This window comes from Falco peregrinus, chromosome 3 (genome assembly GCF_023634155.1).
Source record: "Falco peregrinus isolate bFalPer1 chromosome 3, bFalPer1.pri, whole genome shotgun sequence".
Lineage (NCBI taxonomy): Eukaryota > Metazoa > Chordata > Aves > Falconiformes > Falconidae > Falco > Falco peregrinus.
The window spans coordinates 70,081,032-70,098,609 of NC_073723.1; the positions used below are offsets into that span (position 1 = coordinate 70,081,032).

A 17,578-nucleotide genomic window follows, 5' to 3' on the forward strand; every position below is an offset into this window, starting at 1 on the left:
CACAAGAATTTCCTGACCATAACCTGAGTAAAAACAATACCACAGAAGGCACGTAGGAACAGGAACAGAGGGCTGCTTCCCACCTCTGCTGCAGAGGTATGCTGTCCGTGGGGCTGGAGCATGGCTCTTGATGGAAAAGCTTCGCCTGCAAGAATATCTACAAAAAGCTGCAGCAGAGGATAGCAAACCACAGCACTTCTAGGACAAAATGTGCTTCAAAGCCATACCAGAACACCTGATTTTAGCAGGGGTGTGCATGAGGGCAGAATTTGGCCTACATTCTGTACACCTTAAGTTTCTCTCTGTAGTGGAGGGAAAGAAAGCCTCTCAAGTTAAAGCAGCAGTCTACAGAAGCGTAAAACTAATCCTACAGCTTGCTGGATATCAGTCCCTTAGAAGACAATATAAAGGCAGTGTTAGTAAATCTGCATACCAAAAAGAGAAAACTGAGAAACTTAAGTCTTGAAAATTGACCTATGAAAGTCCCTAAAAAAAAAAAAAAAAAAACCACCAAAAAAGCCAACCAACGCCAACTCTCTCAAATCCAAAAAATCTTTGTCATGTGTAAAAAACGTTCACTTCATTGACACAATGATTTTACTTAAATAAACTCTAAGAAGCAAGGGTAACATGTCTCTTGGTTGTAAGGTAAAAATGTTGCTTATTAGCCAGTTAAATACTTGATAAGCTCTTCAGCTGTGATGTTAGCAAATATAAAACGCAACAGCCACCCTCTAAGCCCACCAATACAAACACACTCCTTTTCCAGGATATGCCTTTATTTAGGCCCATCAGTCTGCTGCTGCTTTACAGTTAAAGAAGGACCAATTTGGCACCTAAACAAACAAGTTTCCAGGTGTTGACTAGTGACACTGGTTAACCCAGTCACCTTAATTCCTGTAAGAGAAACTGCTGTGTGACTTTCAACTCTCACCTTCCACTCCTACAACAAGAGCTCAAAGCTTGAGTTGAGGCAAGAAGCAGGATGGGTAAAGAGATGAGATGGCTCCTCTTCTTAGAAATAAAGTGCTTAGTACAGACAGTGCGTAAGAACAGCTTTCCTATTTGAACATCAAGCAAAAAAGTTCTTCTGTGTTTTCAGCCCGTCTCCAGAAAGACTGTTTTCTATCACAGCAGTTTCTATAAGGGCTCTGTACATTACAATGGTAAAACATGGCAGCCCCATTTAACTCCAGACAAATCTACAGTTTTATCACTACATCTTGTGTCAACTACACCGAGGTGTTTTGGGCGGCAGCTGATGGATTTTCACACAACGTTAAGTATGTATGCTCCCATAAAGAACTCTGTTTAAAGTGTCCCAAAATCCAACGGCAGATGGGAAAGCCACATTTTGAGTCTTTTAATTGGGCAAGTAATCACAGTGAAAATGTTTAAGTCAGCTTGTCGCTAGGCCTTTTTGGAATTGTGGTTTATGGAAAGGGCAAGAAAGTATTAAAAAAAAAAAAGGGGGAGTTCTTGGTTTAATTTACATTTCTGTTCTAGTGTGCACCCAATTTGTCCACTGGGGACTTGATCCAAGTTGTAGCAAAATCAAGTTCAGGACCGTCTTGTAAGTTTAAGGACAAACAGATGGGGTTAATTTTTTACAATTTCAGTCCTTTGGAGCTCACTTCACTCTATGCCTTACATTTTGAAAGTTATATTGCCAAGCAGTGTTGGCCCCAACTTCAGTTGTCCTAAAGACATGGGACTTTCAAGAAAGAAGTGCAATGACAGAAAAAAAATAAATATAACTAACATTGCTTCAAAACTTTATGAAAAACATGTAACGATACACAATTCTGGAAAATGTTGCTTTGCTGCTGTGGGGTCTGTAGCCAGGAGAAAGCACAACATTATGTAAAATCCTGAAAGAACACAGCTAATTGAATAAACCCGCCCTCTTCCACAATGGTGCAGATTACTTCATCTGTGACGGTCTTGAAAATGTGTTTAAAACTCTACAGATAACTATGTTCTTCACAACAAAAGGAATGAAAATGAGAGGACAATGTTATTGTTCACCAAACAGAAAACAAAAAATCTGTGCAAGGCTAGTAAGGAAAGAATGGTTAATCTCACATTTCTAAAAGGGTATTATAAACAAAGAATGGTGAACAACAAAAATAAAATATAAAAAAAAAAAAGGATACAAAAGTGCTTAATGGTGTTCTTTTAAATATTTACTTTGCTGCTATTTGGAGAATAATTTGTTCCATTTAGTAGTGTTGGACTCAAAGGACTGCATTAATCCAGAGAGATTAATTATAGCCTTTGGAGTTATAAACACAATTTGGAAAGTGAAGCAGAGAAGAGGAGAGAGACACCTCTCACGCCGGCAATTAACAACTTCACATGCTTCAGGGCTGCACCACACACTCTGTGCCCCTACTACACCTGCACGCTACAAGCAGAACAGTGTACAGGACACCCAGAAACTGGGGAAAAAAAGCCAGAGACATCCAGGGAAGACATTACCCTACCCTACAGTGTTGCTATAGGCAACTAAAATCCTTCTCAGGTGTCATTCACCAAAATACAAGTCCACTTGCACCTTATGAAGATGTCCTCTGATCTTGCTTTTATTACCTGCACCAGAAACAAAAAGTCATCATGTCGAGACAAGCAGCAGTGCTCAGCAGACACGGGACCCCGTCTGCACTGCCTTTAAACCTCTCATGTGCTTTCACGCATCTCTCCCTCTGCTCATCACCATGTCCCATTCTGGGAGACACAGGGACCAGTGACAGTGAGCAGGACAAGGCTGGGAGTGATCTTACCTAGTGAAGGGTTGGCTGCTCCCTCCTCCGAGCTCTCCTCAGCCCCCTCCTCCCCCAAGCCAGAGGTGGCCGAGTCCTCCGGGGCGGATGCAGAGCCAGGGGTGCTGGGCCCGCTGACAGACCCCGAGTCTCCTTCCTCGCTGCTGGAGCCGTAGCGGTCGGGCTGGGGGGCTGTCCCGCCCTCGCTGCAGCTCCTTCGCTCCTTGCGGTGCACCCGGGAGTGCAGCACCATTTGGTGGTAGGTGCGGAAGATCTTCCCACACTCGAAGCACTCGGTGGACTTGTTCTGAGTGGCCCGCCGGCTCTGCCGTGAGGCGGGGCGGTAGTCCAGGTCCCCCTGGGCAAGAGGGCAGCTCTCTGCTGGCGGGGCACCACCAGCTTTCTCCGGGCGCCCACTGGTGCAGCTCTTCTTCTTAGGGTTGCTGGAAGAGCTGGGCGAGTCCTGGTCTCGCTTGCGCTTCTCCTGGTTGACGAGGATATACTCTCTCTTATCCTTGTCATAAGTCACGTCTGCATCCGCCAGGGCCTCATCCCATCCCACATACTTCACATACTCTGAGGGCTCTACTACTTTTCCTTTGGTGGCCAGCTGCCAAGCTTGGTAGCTACTGACCGGATCCAGCTCAGCTACTCTTTTCCCAGGCTGTTCTCTTGTAACTCTATCCAGCCCTACAGATGGCCTTAGACTGAGACACTGCAAGAAAAACTGCTTCGTTACCGAAGAGCTTAGGCTCCCATCAATTAAGCCCTCGGCTTTATCCCCAGCACTGCCCCGCTGTGCCCGGTAGTGAACAGCATTATGCGCTTTCAGGCTTTCCATATTTGTAAACAGATTTCCACACTTGGTGCAAACTTCGTACAGAGACAGGCCGGTCACAATCATCTCCTCCTGTATCACGTCATTGATAGTGGCTATGAGCTCCAAATCATTTTTTGGTTTGTTTTTGCTCCCGGTCTTGGGGCCATGCGACTTCATATGGTTTTTGAGAAACCAGGGTTCTTTGAATCTCCTGCCACAAATGTGGCAGCCGTGATCAAATGACCCCCTGTGCTTTTTCATGTGAGCTTTCAGGAACCAGGTTTGACTAAAGGTCTGACCACAGACCTCACACGGAAACTCGCCTGTGCTCAGCTCACTCTTGCAGTTTTCGGCATAGGCCTCCCCATTTGGGACCTGAGCTGTTATATGGTCCTTCTCTATGTGGTTTAACAGCGTCTCCTCCCTCAGGGTCATGTAGCTACACAGCCTGCACTTGAACGGTTTGTGGACCTGGTGCAGGTGCTGCTCCAGGTCCTTCTTCCTTTCAAATTTGTTTTTGCAGAAGGTGCATTGATAAGAGGTCAGCTTGCCATCCTCCTCAGCTGGCGCCACCTCTATGACCTCCTTCTTGCTGCTTCTCAACAAGATCTTGCTGCTATCTACCTGAGCAGTACCATTCAAGATCTTGTTGCAGGCGGACGTACTTTTAGTGGGGCTGGTGCACCCACCGAGGCCCTCCGAAACGCCCATCTCCCCCAGCTGCCCTTCTCCCATCTCTGCCTCGTGCCCCTGACTTAAAGTGCCTGTTCTGTGACTACGGATGTGGATCTTCAGGTTGCCCTTTTGGGAAGCTCTGTGATCACAGTATGGGCATTTGTAGGGCTTCTCACCCGTGTGCTTCCTCATGTGCTGTGATAAAGAGCTCTGAAAAGGGAAACTTTTACCGCAGATGCAGCAGCTGTGGCACATGGTCTTATCAGTATCCATGTCATTCTTGCTTAGCTTGCCTGGGCTGGAGGATCTCCGTAACTCCATTTCTGCCCCTCTACTATGATCCATCTGTATCACTGCAACATCAGGTGAGTGCGGCAGGACGACAAAAGCATGTCCGGCAGCAGAGGAGGGCTGGACCACGTTTTCAATCATACGGTTCTGCAGGGAGATGTTTTATTGCTTCATTCTCAGAGTAATGTTTCTCCTTTCAGCTGCTGGAGTCCGAAGCACCAATTTATTTCTGTGTGCTCTGTAAGCAGATGGCATAGATCACCTGAAATAAGAACAAAATCAGACAAAGGTACAGAAATTGCATAAGCATGTTCTTAAATATGTTTAAACCTCTTCATATTTTTAATAGAACGGCTTCTATCACTCACCCCACATTCAGAAGCACGCAATACTACAATTTATTGCACCAAAAAGCAGCAGCTTCTCCTTTTGCTGATATTCTAGACTTCAACAGCAAGCATCATTAATAAGCAAGTAAAATCCAAAAAAGAGCAAACAGCAAACATTCATTTACATACACTGACATCACAGTGTCTTTAAAAAAGGGCAAACTCTAAAAATATTTTTTATTTTAAAACCAGGCAGAAGTGGCTAAAAATACACCTTAAATGAGGAAAACATTTCTTGAGGGGGTTATTACACTTTAAAACTGTGGCTTTACCATCATGTGTAATTTCATGTAAAATACTTACTTGCCAAAGATAAAAGGCTTTTCTAGAGACTTTAGCAAGTATCATATTCCTGCTGGCAACTGCATTACTTCGTGTCTCAGACAGCTCTGCTGTGCCTGATGTGGCATGCACAGAGCAGGCGCAGAGGCTGACGACGCTCAGTACTTTGATTAGAGAGAAAACAAGAATCCAGAGCCTGACAAAGCATTCAGAAAAAACTATTTCCTGACGGACAATGAAGAAAAAAAAAAAAAACACCTCAAAGTGTAATATTTAGTCTCAATCTAACAAAGTCAACTGATAATGTGTGTATGTATCAAATGATCTTAAAAGTGAACAATTTATGTCAACAAGACACACAGGAGACCACAGCACCTCAGTGAAACAGAATCTTAACCATAAGCAAACAAACAAAACAAGAAACAGCTTTGATTAACAAAACAGATTAACAGAAGTCTAAAAGCTTTTGTATCTTGTCATGATTAAATGCAAGCATCAATATCTGCCTCAGCAATGCCAGCTGCAACACACCAGCAACTCTCTACCTTGTATATGCAAGAACCCACGGTTAAGATCTCCATAGATTGCTTCATTTCCCATTACCACACTGTAAAACAAAAACCTTGCCCCCTTCCTATCCTCATTAAATACTACAAACACCACATGGCTAAGATCAAAGGATACTATATTCTCTAGTAAATAGGGAACCAACCCGTTACTACATTAAGAAAACATCAGTTTCTTAAAACATCGCTAAAAATGCACCGAGCAATAAAAGGACTCTATAGTCACACATCCATCACTCGACATCTATGACAATAAAGAGCTACAGATCTACAGCTGCAAATTTTAAAGTTTCTCATTGTATTCACCTCTGAGCCTCTTCGATATGTAAATAGTCTAACCCCATCACCAGCAAGAGCCTAACAAAAAGCAAGGTAAAACTGACGCAATACTCATCTCAGTTACATTATAGAGTAACTTCATTGTGTTTAAGTTAATCTAGCCCTTTTATATGCTGCAAGACCATTTGTTTCTGAGTTTGATTTTCTGTGTATCTAGTATCTATTCAGTGCGTGAGGAGTTATCAACAGCACCTACCCAAACTACTTTTTCCTCAGAAAGCTGACAGTAGTAAGTAAGGGACATGTTACAAATGCAATTTCATTTCCCGAATGAAGAAATTTTATATATGAATGATTTATTATGACTGAAAAAAAAAAAAAAGAGCAGATCAGATCACACTAATTCGGAAGTCCATATGAGCAGGCGGTTCAGAAGCAAGTGTATCTAAATTAATCTCTGAAATTAGCCACTTAAAACCAAACTGAGGGGCAGCCTCAGAAGAAACTCCCTGGGTATATAAAGGATGAAAGCCACTGGAAGTTGTGGTGAACCTGCCAAACAGCACATACAAATGCAGAATGCAGTTTACACAGCAAATTTATGGATGAAACAATTCAGAGTTACACCTTACTTATCTGACCCATAATCTAAATCTGCCAAGTAACAAGCCATATTGTCTTATAATCAAAGAATTAACCTAAAACTCACTAAATCCTGAAAAGAAACACCAGGGTAACTTCTTGAATTTAACATGATTGCAAACTTGAACAAGCAACAGCTTCTTCTGAAATGTTCTGCACCACTGCAGAAAAAAAGATGGCAAGCTTCAGGGACAGATTTTCCCAGGGATTTTATACAATATTTTCTACATCATGCATTTTCTATACTTTATACCAGTGAGAACACTGCTTATTGGTAGGCTGAGTTTTTGACTAGTGACCTTAGTTTGGGGGTTGGGTTTTTTTTTTTTGTTTTAAATGTAGATCCCATTTTAACCAAACTTTCTACAGTGTTTCCTGTCTGAAAGTTCAAAAGAGCTTCAAAAGCCAAACTTAGACAAGAACGCTGTATGCAGCAGTTCAGGGGCATGTAAATCCAGAGCTTCAGAGTCCCTCTGTTTACTTGGCCACAGCTTCCCTGCACCTAGTCTTGACATATTTCACTTTAATTATTTAGAGTATTTTCATTAATTAAAGTGAAATATGAAAATGAGGATATGAAGAAGGCACTACTTGTAAGATGGATATTAGCCCACTCACAGCTCACAGGAGATCCCTCTAACCCTATATTAAATGGGGGGGGGGGGGGGGGATTATTTTATTATTCTAAAATACTTAATGGAAGCATTATCATCTTCAATATATCAAAAAATCAACCAAAATATTCTCAGAAAATTGTTTCATTTTCATTACTTTAGCTTAGCCAATAAACTGCAATTTATAACTTTAAAAGTTGAAAGACAGTATTCCTACATTTTAATTATCTGAATTCATACACATTAACAGAAGTCACAAAATTTCAAGCTTGATCTTCCACAGACAGAAATTCCAGGGGGAAGACAGATGTTCATCCAATCTAAGTTGCACTGTGTGGAGATTTTTTATCCTTTAGGCCTTGGTAAATCGATGGACACAAACATATACAAACAACTTACAATTCCCCTCTCACATCATTTGAGTACCACTTAAAAGGAATTCTTTTAGAGGGGCTCTTTCCAGAACAACAAAGCCAGCATTCATTGGAAAGAAGGAGCAAAAAACAAAATAAAACCTACAACTTTCGAAAAAAAGCTTCAAATCAGAAGACTGAACTTAGAAAATGAGGAAAAGACCATTTGTAAAGAACCCTACTCAATAGAAAACAACATTATGGCCTAGTAATTTCCACCTTGTCGTTAATTACTAAGCAATTATTTCAACATCAAAGATGGCATGGGGATGAAAGACATCAACTGGTAAATCAAATTACACTGATCACTCTTCTGCTGCCAGTAAGATTTTGCCATAGCTATTTCTGTTTCTTTCTAGCTGACTGCAATGATAACAATTATTTGTATTTTGAAATAATTAAAAACCTGAAAGTGCTGTGAAATAATTCTCTTTCAGCACACGTGGAATATGGCCACCTCCAGCTACCCTAAGGCTACTAAAAAATGTTTCAACTCTCAGTGTTTTCAGGTAGTAACCAGTAACCTTTCATTGCTTTGGTCCAAGTTCACCCTGCAGTTCCTGAGCACCGGCTTGTCACACAGAATCCATAGTGGAGCCACATCCAGCCAACAGATTTCGCCCAGACTGTCACAGCACGGAGATCCCCCACTAGCACAGAGGCAAGCCATAGGGAAATGCAAGTGAATGTGAACTGTAAATTCATATATAGTCTTTTAAATATTTTGTGTGGTTTAATGGCATTGTAGCCCATGCCAAATGCCATACAACTCCTTGAGCTGGGGGTTGATACTCTAAGGGGCATATAAACTAGATTCACTTCTTTTTGTTGAACTAGGGATCAGCAGTCCACAAAAGAAGTGGCTGGCCAGTGTCGGGGAGGCATTTTCATCCCCTTTAAAATACACTGAGGCACTTAACGTCATCGCTTGTTTACATGCAGGTTTGGTATATAAAGCAAGGTGGAAGAGAAACACAAAGACCCAACAACAGGAGGTTGCGGCATGCCAGAAACGTTTTTGCTCAGCCAAATATTTTAGTTACAAGGCTTGTTCCTGCACCCACTGCCTCACAGAGAGTCTTTGCCTTGACCCACATGGGAACAAATAAAAATAAGACTTTTTTTTTTTATCCTCCCACCCTCTGAAGGGAAAACAAGTTTTCCTACAAGCTTGAGCCACGTATTGTCAGACTCAACTCTATTTCAAATGTCTAGGCATCAAAACTTCTCTAAAACTAACTCAGAGAGAGTTCTTGGCTTGAGAGAAAATACATTTGGCCAAAGCAACCTGCTCTCACTAGGGAGCCTGGGTGACTTTCCCAGCATCAGCCACGACCTCCCCAGCAAGGCCATGGTAGTCCATCCCGGCTGGCAGAGTGGCAGATACACTGGTGCATAGTTGCATCGTCCTCACAGCTCCTACAAGACTCTCACATAGTCTTGACGTGAAGCATGCATAAAAATACAGAGGAAGATCACTTTAAATGAAACAGAAGCACTCTGAAATACCTATTCTCTTCATGCCACCTGCACATCCTGGAAAAGGACCAGGTACACTGTGAGGACTCCCCGCAGGGCAAGACAGACCCCTTTAGGGACCTTTTATGCCTCTTGGAAAGAAATTGGAAATAAACAACACAAGGAAATTGAAAAACAGAATGCAAGATACCATACTGAAAAAGTAATTGCAAGTTCATTTCTTACATACAAATAACCTGTGAAGTGCAGACAGAGGAAACATGAAAGAAAATTCCTGTTCCAACATACAGAAGGCTATACATTCTTTTTTAAATTCTCTATTAAACCTAACTTTAAAAATTATATTGCATGGGCTGTAGTGGCAAGAAGGGAAAACTCTTCAGTAAGTAATAAATAAGAACATAAAATCTGGGAAGCTACACAGACCTATTCAAACAGCACAGTGAATATTTTAAAACAAACTGCGTTCAGTTTGGGTGTGAGTATTCCAAGTCTCATGTGAAAGATAAATGCACTAGAGAAATATCACCCCTCTAATCTCCAAGATGTTTAAATATACACTGCAATCACTCCACCGTGTTCCCGTGCCAAAAGAAACAATGACTTTTAAAAAAAAAAATAGACCAACACTGTGAGGCGTGATCTTGTGGAAAAAATATCTTACTGAAATTCCTTCTAGATGATGAAATGATAGGACATAACATGTAAACATCGCAGTGAATTTGAGAAAGTTGTATCTTTCAAAGAACAGCAGCCTGGACAGCTGATCTCTCCTGATTTGAGAAGGCTCAGGTTGCCCCAGAGCCAAACTCTGCTGTTCAGAGTGAAGAGGCCAGAAGAGAGTTAAGTGCAGGGAAAGAGTGGATGAAAGACAGAATGTTTTACAAGTGCGACACCAGCCTTCGTGCTCACTGGACCACAGAGACCTTTCTCCCCCTCCCTGTCTTCTCCCCAGGCTGCAGAAACACGGTCCTTCACACACATCAGCCTTGCACTACCTGAACACCCTCCTCCTCATTTTGTGGTCGTGGCTTCTTCTGAACACCCAGATCCCATGAGGGTCATCAGTCCACCACCCTGATTAAAGGCTCCATCCTGCCATCCTCATTTAGGCACCAGTCCTACTGAAATGCCTCTTACAGACCATGTCACTAGCCTAAAGACCCTTTACTGCCTCAAGCATCCTTCAGACTACACCAGAGGGTAGAAAAGTGAGCATATGTTTAAATAGTAAGCCATACCTGAATTTGCAGGAAATCCTGGCATTCTGCAACCTACAGACTAAACTTGCCCTTAGGTAAAAGGCAGCATACTCTGAATTGATTTTCTGAGAGTAATCCAAACTAACCCAATAAAAAGCTATCCAAAAATCTTGTGCCAGCTGTAGAAGGCTCTCAAATTTTCAAATTTCTTCAATTATTAAGAGCAGCAATCTTGACAACAGACCTCCTGAAGTTTGTTTAAGCTTGCCAAAACTGACACAAGATTGGAAAGGAAACATAAAAAGCTCCTGGAAAAACAAACAAGGAATTTCTATTAGTCCACTTCCACTTAGGCTTTATAAAAACCTTCAGCAACATTTTGCAATACTTTTTTAATTATTTTAAATCAGCCTTCCCCTGCAGCTGGGGAAGCTCTTCCCACTTGAGAAGTTTGCTGTCTGAACCCTGAGATATTATTTTGAGCTTCACTAAATACATCATGTGTTTTTGTGTCTTTCTCCCTCCATGAGCTAATGACATTTTGCAGCAGGCTTCAGAGCAGCAGCCAGGGCTGCAAAAGCAGAGTCGGGCCTTTCTCAACCAACACCACACCCTTCGCAGAGGAAAGAATACACTGAAATAAAGATAAAAACATCAATGCTGGAAAAGCTGGAGGTAGGCATTTGCAGCAAGGTGATCCCTCCCAAAATAAAGTCAGCAAAACCTCTGCAACCCAGATTTTTTGTGGCTCCTCAAGAAGCAATTGAGGAGTGAGAGGGGTGAGCGCTTTTGCACTGGAACAGGGTATGTTGAGAAACACAGGGCTGTCACCCACTCAGTACATATTTTGTGTTTTAGTATACTGTGCGTGTTTGTCTTCTGGGAGACAAAGAAATGTACTTTATTAGTTACACTGTAGTATTCTAAGCAATGAATTGAAATATATCATTAACATCCAGGACAAGCTTTATCTTGCTACCAAAACAATGGGACTATTCTTTGAACAAATTGAGGGGGAAAATCCCATAATGACAATGAAGAGTTCCTCTCCCTAAAAACTGCGCTGCACAAGAGTAACAATTAGGGGCTTATATTCTACAGACTGGGGTTGCGAATAGCTGCATGAAGTGATGCATTCACTATTGGGAGAGTAAGTACCATTGATGACAAGGCCTTGGGGCTTCTGCTGTTCGCAGACCAATCAATAATCCATTATGAACAAAATACATTTCCCCTCTAATATGAAGAAATGAATAAAAGGGAACCAGTATCACTAGTACTTTCATGGAAAAAAACAACAATACAGAAATCACAAAATGCCATCACAAGACTTAAAACCAGTGGTGATGTCTAACACTGACAGACCTACCCACAATAACCCTTTATTTTACAGCAGTTGCTGGAGACCACTACACTATAGTCCACAATTAAAAAAAAAAAAAAACAAAAAAACCCCCACACAAAAAAAACCCACAACCAAAAATCACACACACACCCCAAACAAAAACCACACAAACAAAACCCCAAAAAACCCAACATCTTTTAAAGACAAAATTCTTTCAAGACTACTTATTCTGGCTGTAGGACAAAACAAAAAAGCAACATTAATCTTTCAAGGCAAGAAGATAAAACCAACTTCACCCAAGTATCTACCAGTTTGCTGCAAACTATTTTCTAACGCAAGGTAAAAACTTCTAATTAAAAATAACTGTCCAAATGTGATTGGTCAACCATAACAAGACTTTATTGCAGCAGCTGTGTTACCATCCAGACACAGGGCCCTGAAATTGTTCTCCCATTGTCACTGTCACATGCTTCGATACAATCAAGAGAGGATGCATTTAAATAGCACAACCATAGCAAAACTCAGCATCCTCAGTCCAATTCCTACCTAGACCTCTCAACACAGCACCAGAAGGATGAAGAGGAGAAAAGCTGTCCTGAAAAATGACAGATGAAGTATTTAAATTTTAAAAAAAACAAAACAAAAAAAAAACCCAAAAAAACCCAAACACAAAAAAAAACCCACCAAAGCAAACAAACAAAAAAAAACCCACCCTGATTTTTTTTGATGGGTAACAGTAAATTACATCCAAAGGAAACATTAAGGTCAATATTACTAATGCATAAGGCAGTCTATGTCCTTTTTCTGAAATATAAAGACTAGTAGTTAAAGTTGACCTCACAGGGTGGGGGGCTAGGGGGAATGAATACACAATGTGATTATTGATCAGCCCTAGAAAAGCCAAGAACGGCACTCGTGCAGATGTGATTTTTTTTTTTTCCTAGGGTCATTAATGATATATGTTGGAAAGTCAAAGGCTCTTATTTTGACGTGCTGTAACAGCATCACTAATTCTGAATATAAGCATCATCTTAGATTCAAAAAATTCTTTTAAAAAGCAAACAAAAAAAGCTTTCCATTTTACTTCAATGTAACAATAATGTGTTCCTATTTGGCCACACCCACTGAGCAAGTTACTTTAATGTCTTCATATTCTCAAGTACTGTAAAATAAAAGTTGAAACAGCCACAATTCTGATAGTAGGAAACCAAACTATGTCAGTTACAAATACAAGCAAAGTCACCTCAATACTGTGTATTACCTCCTTACTCAAATCAATGGCATTGATGCTGTCTATTCATGCATGTCTATAGAGATGCACATATACATGGGCAGCACAGCATTTTCCCAGTGTCCAACAGCACTTTTATATTTAATGATCTTGTTAGGGTTCCCACTGCAAAGCAATCTACCCAGACTTGTAACATGGCCATTTTAAATCTTCAGCATGGCAGCTGATTTCAAACTGTATGGGCAAGATATTTTCCTGCCAGTATACTGTTACGTGCTCAGTTTGTATGGTAAAAAGGGGGGGGGAGGGGGGTGGGGAAGTATCTTGGTTTTATTTGCAGCATCATGACAAGGAAAAAGTTAGTTTTATTTTTACATTATCTGCAGAAGGACAGGGACTGGATCATCAGCTGGAAGAAAATGCAGGACTGCAGTACATCGCACACACATACCCCTTCTTGCTACCCCTCTCATCTGCCCCATCAATGCAAGCTACACACAAACCACATCCTCAGCTGCCGTAAGTGCACACAGTGCCATGAAATCAATTTGTATCAAATGAGAAGCTATACCACTAGCTAAAACCAGAATGCCTTTGTGCTGTCTCAATCAAGACCTGAATGCAAGAAAAACATAAGCATAATTAAAAGTAAACATTTTGAATTGTTGATTTCCTACCCTAGCAAAAGTTAACATGAATCAATGTTGCCGTAAGTGCCCAAATTCCTCCCTGTCACAAACTAACAAATACACCAGTAAGGAACAAACTTCAGTGTTTTAGTACATTCATACAGCACTAGTGTAATGACTTGCCCATAGCAGACCTCAAACTTAAAAACCTGTATGTTTAACACCAAGCAAATTTACTAGCTCCAGCTATGTGTTCAGCAGGTCAATGGAAGGTAAAGATTATTTCTAGGGTGCGTTGCTATGAAATAAGCTGTGTGGAGAATTAAGAAATTCAAGGTAATAAATTAGTTTCTCTTATACCTAATATATCCTACTGCTCCAATTCCTGCAGTAAAATCATTACCTTATAAATAGAAGTGTTGCCAAGCGTTAACCTGTTAACAGATTTAGAATTATAACAGTGTTGTTTGATTAACTATTAAAGCCCTACTGTAACAAAAAATTATTCCCAAGTAACACCGGCAAGTTGTTTGTTTACTTCCCACCCACCAGTATTATAAAGGAATTGTAAAGCACTGAACCAAGCTTTTTGGCTAGACTTCTCTCTTCCCAAAATCCCATTTTACAGAGTAAAAAGATTGCAGGGGTGGGGGGTGGGGAGGAACAGAAGGAGAAAAGAAAGGGCAGAGGGGAAAGGGAGAGAAACAGTGCCCTGAAATACAAGAAATAATCATACGCAATAAGTCATAAAAGCATTCTGTTAAACATTACCTTCTGAGACAGCACTGTTTAGCACTGAGAAGCAACGCAAAACTCACAAAACACACACTGCCAGAACCTCATTTTCCGTTGTTAGGTTACTTATTTTTATTTATTTATTTTTATATATATATATATATTTAAAAAGTATTTCCCTGTAAGCTCTTGCAAATCACAAACCACCATGGACAACCTCTATTTTAGGAAGCTTTCTTAAACATATAAGAACTTAAGCAGGTAATTAAGACTTTCAATCACAGTTTTTCCATTCTCTGCAGCATTTCTGAATGTCAAGCATGCAGAGTATGCCCAGGCCTGAGCGCAGACACTCTGGACTTCAGAGATACCAAACCAGCCAAGCTGAAGCTTGCTTTGACCAGCTGAGACTCATGATCCACTGTGTTAAACTACACGCAGCTCTGGCTCTGTGACACCAGCCCCAAACTGGCAGAGGACAGTGCTAAAGGCAAATGGTGGATAACCAGTGTCTCAGAAATACCTTCATTTTACCTCCTTTTACCTAAGGTACACAGTACCCCTGGAGATCATTTCATCCACAAGTGTAACTTGTAGTAGTTCAAAAGAGGGATTACAAGTTTCTAAGTTCACCAGCCGTTTTAAAAGATGAGAAGGTGTCTGCTGTTGCTTCACTAATCCATTAATTCAATTTAGTTTTCATCATTAAAAGCTATTTCCCATGCATACGTGGTACATCTAACTTCAAAATATACTGAATCTTGTGCTGGTCCATCACAGGCAGCACAGAAAAGCAAACAGGTGTAGTCAGTACAACAGAAGTGACATTACCATAAAGCACGAGTTGACTTACACAGTAGCGTAACTACCTTTTTTTTTATTTCTTTACTTTTTTAAACACAAAGGGCAGAAAGCAATAGTCTTGTATACTGAATTAATACAAAGCACAAAACGTCTTTTTCTGGATTTCAAAGCTCCCAGCCAAGAGAAGAGAAACTAAACCCAAAACTGAATCTTTCAGCTGTCAGTTGATCCAGCTTATTGTGGTATGAAGTGCTGAATTATCTCTGTGGAACATCACTGCAATGTATCATTTGAAGAGACAGATTCTATCCGCTGCTTATAAATACAATTTCAAGGCACATTTTAGCAACCCTGTTAACTTTGCTCTCATTACAGCACAACATAAGGCATGCTTCAGATTTTGGCAGGTCAGGACATTTTGGATATCACAAGATAAACCCTGACAACTCTGTTGAGAATTACTCTGCCTTCCTTACATAAACATGTACATATACATCCCCTCCCCTTGCCATTTAATCAAAGACTTTGAATCTTTGGGCCATCCCCTCACCTACAGTGTGCAAGCCATCTCCCCAGAAATCCAAAGATGGGCAGAAATCTACCCAAGTGCAGAAAATTATTCTGTGTTACATCCGCCAGTAAAGAGAAGGGCCTGGATGAACATCCATTCCAAAAAACATTCCTGAGCTCACTGTAAGCCTTGGAAACTGGAAGGTAGAGCTAAGTGCAGAAAGGAAGCAAAGGAACAACACCCAACCCCTGTTCAGAAACACTTGTACAGCCTCAGCACACAAATGCTGAACAACTACTTAAAACCAGAACAAAACCCCTGAAATTATCATTCATAGGACAGCAAGCAAGCAAGTTTGCAAAAAAGGAAGATCTGCTACACAGGCTGTTGCCACTTTGTTTATTTTTCCATACACTAGAACTAAAACTCGCAAGACAAATCTATCAACTGGTAAGACAAACACAAATTACACACATTAAGAACATAAAAATCTGTTTGCATCACTGAATAATATAGACTTTTTTTCTCCTTTCAAAGAAATGTGTCTATGTACCACACACACACCCCAACACCCTTCCCTCTCACACACACTGCAACAGAGAACTCAAGACACCGTCATTAGTGTATCTGCATCACTTCATCTTCTGCTGCAGCCCACGTCCCTGTCCATCCCACTCGCTCCCACACCACTTCTGCAGCACTGACCTCCTTACTTCCACTCTCCTACCTGCTCCACCCCACCTCCGTCACCAGCATGCCTCCAAGCCCCAGCTATCCGCACACACCGCCTGCCTGTCAGATCCCTTCTGGATCACCTGCAGGCAGCTGCCAGGTGTGCTGTCCCTTTCCCTGGCCACTGCCATCCCGTGGACACAGTTTAAAGGCCACTTCTTTCCTCCACTCCTCCCTTTCTGTCTGCTCCCTCTTCAGCCCTGCTCTCTCAGTTCTCCCCAACGCTTCTGCTTCTCCCAGAAGCACCTCTGCCTGCTTCTTCCTCTCAAACCTGTTTGGGCCCTTCATGACTAGGTGTTCCATTCAGGCTGTCCCTCACCTGCACGGCTTTGGTACCAGCTCACTGCCCCTTGTTTGCCAGGACATTTCAGCACGAGCTCAAGTGCCTTCTCCTTGCCCCTTCTGTTCTCTTCCGTACAAGATGCCCATTCTTCTGGCTTTTCTATGTCCTGTTACTACTGAGTCATCTCTGGCCACCAGGTTCATAACTTGCTCCCCCCTCTGGTCTATTAAATGCTGCTAAGAACACAATGCTCTCCCAAAAATCAAAGGATGCCAACAGCCAGGTCAAATGCCTCACGTCTTAGGTTCAAGTGCCATTCTTCTCTCTCAAGGACCTCCACAGTGCCACCCTGCTCTCTTTTGTGTGGGCAGTGATTCACTCTCCCTAATGCATTTTTTTGTATCAGTTTCCCACTTACAACCTTGTGTTTTGACACTGCATTTAGAACTGGGTTTTTATTGCTTTATTCATTCTTAGAAGTGTATTTTCCACAAATGGTTCAAAATTATTTTCCAAAATTAAATCCCTCCCTTAAGTTTGTTGGGTTTTTTTCCCCTAATGCACAATACATGTAGTACATATTGCTATGTTCTAATTGGTATGTATAACCCTCAAGGCAGGGACTTGAGATCTTTTGTACACTTTTTATACAGTGCCAAATGTTCCGACTTCAAATAATTTCTAAGAGTAAATTATTATTATGAAGTCAAGCTTCACCTTTTCAAAGAGTCACAGTCCCTCTTTTCATCAGAGGCACAGCCAGAAGTTGAGAAACCAAGATTCTTTCCCATGAGCACCAGAAGTAAACTAAACTCCTCTTCAGCCTACCAAAAGTTCATCCCTTACTGAACCAAAAGGACCACCTGACAGTAAGGAAATGAACAAAGCATAAAT

The 17,578-nt window shown here is 41.4% G+C and overlaps 1 protein-coding gene across 4 annotated transcripts in view; it reads right to left on the reverse strand.

Annotated features, from left to right (window-relative positions):
* Positions 1–17,578, reverse strand: part of ZNF516 (zinc finger protein 516) — a 124,705-nt gene that overhangs the window by 75,090 nt on the left and 32,037 nt on the right. For all 4 annotated transcript variants that reach the window (XM_055799223.1, XM_055799221.1, XM_055799222.1 and 1 more), the window contains exon 2: positions 2,784–4,810. In XM_055799223.1, the coding sequence (XP_055655198.1) occupies positions 2,784–4,689 (1,906 nt within the window). In that variant the 5' untranslated portion in view covers positions 4,690–4,810. The remainder of the gene's footprint in view (positions 1–2,783; positions 4,811–17,578) is intronic.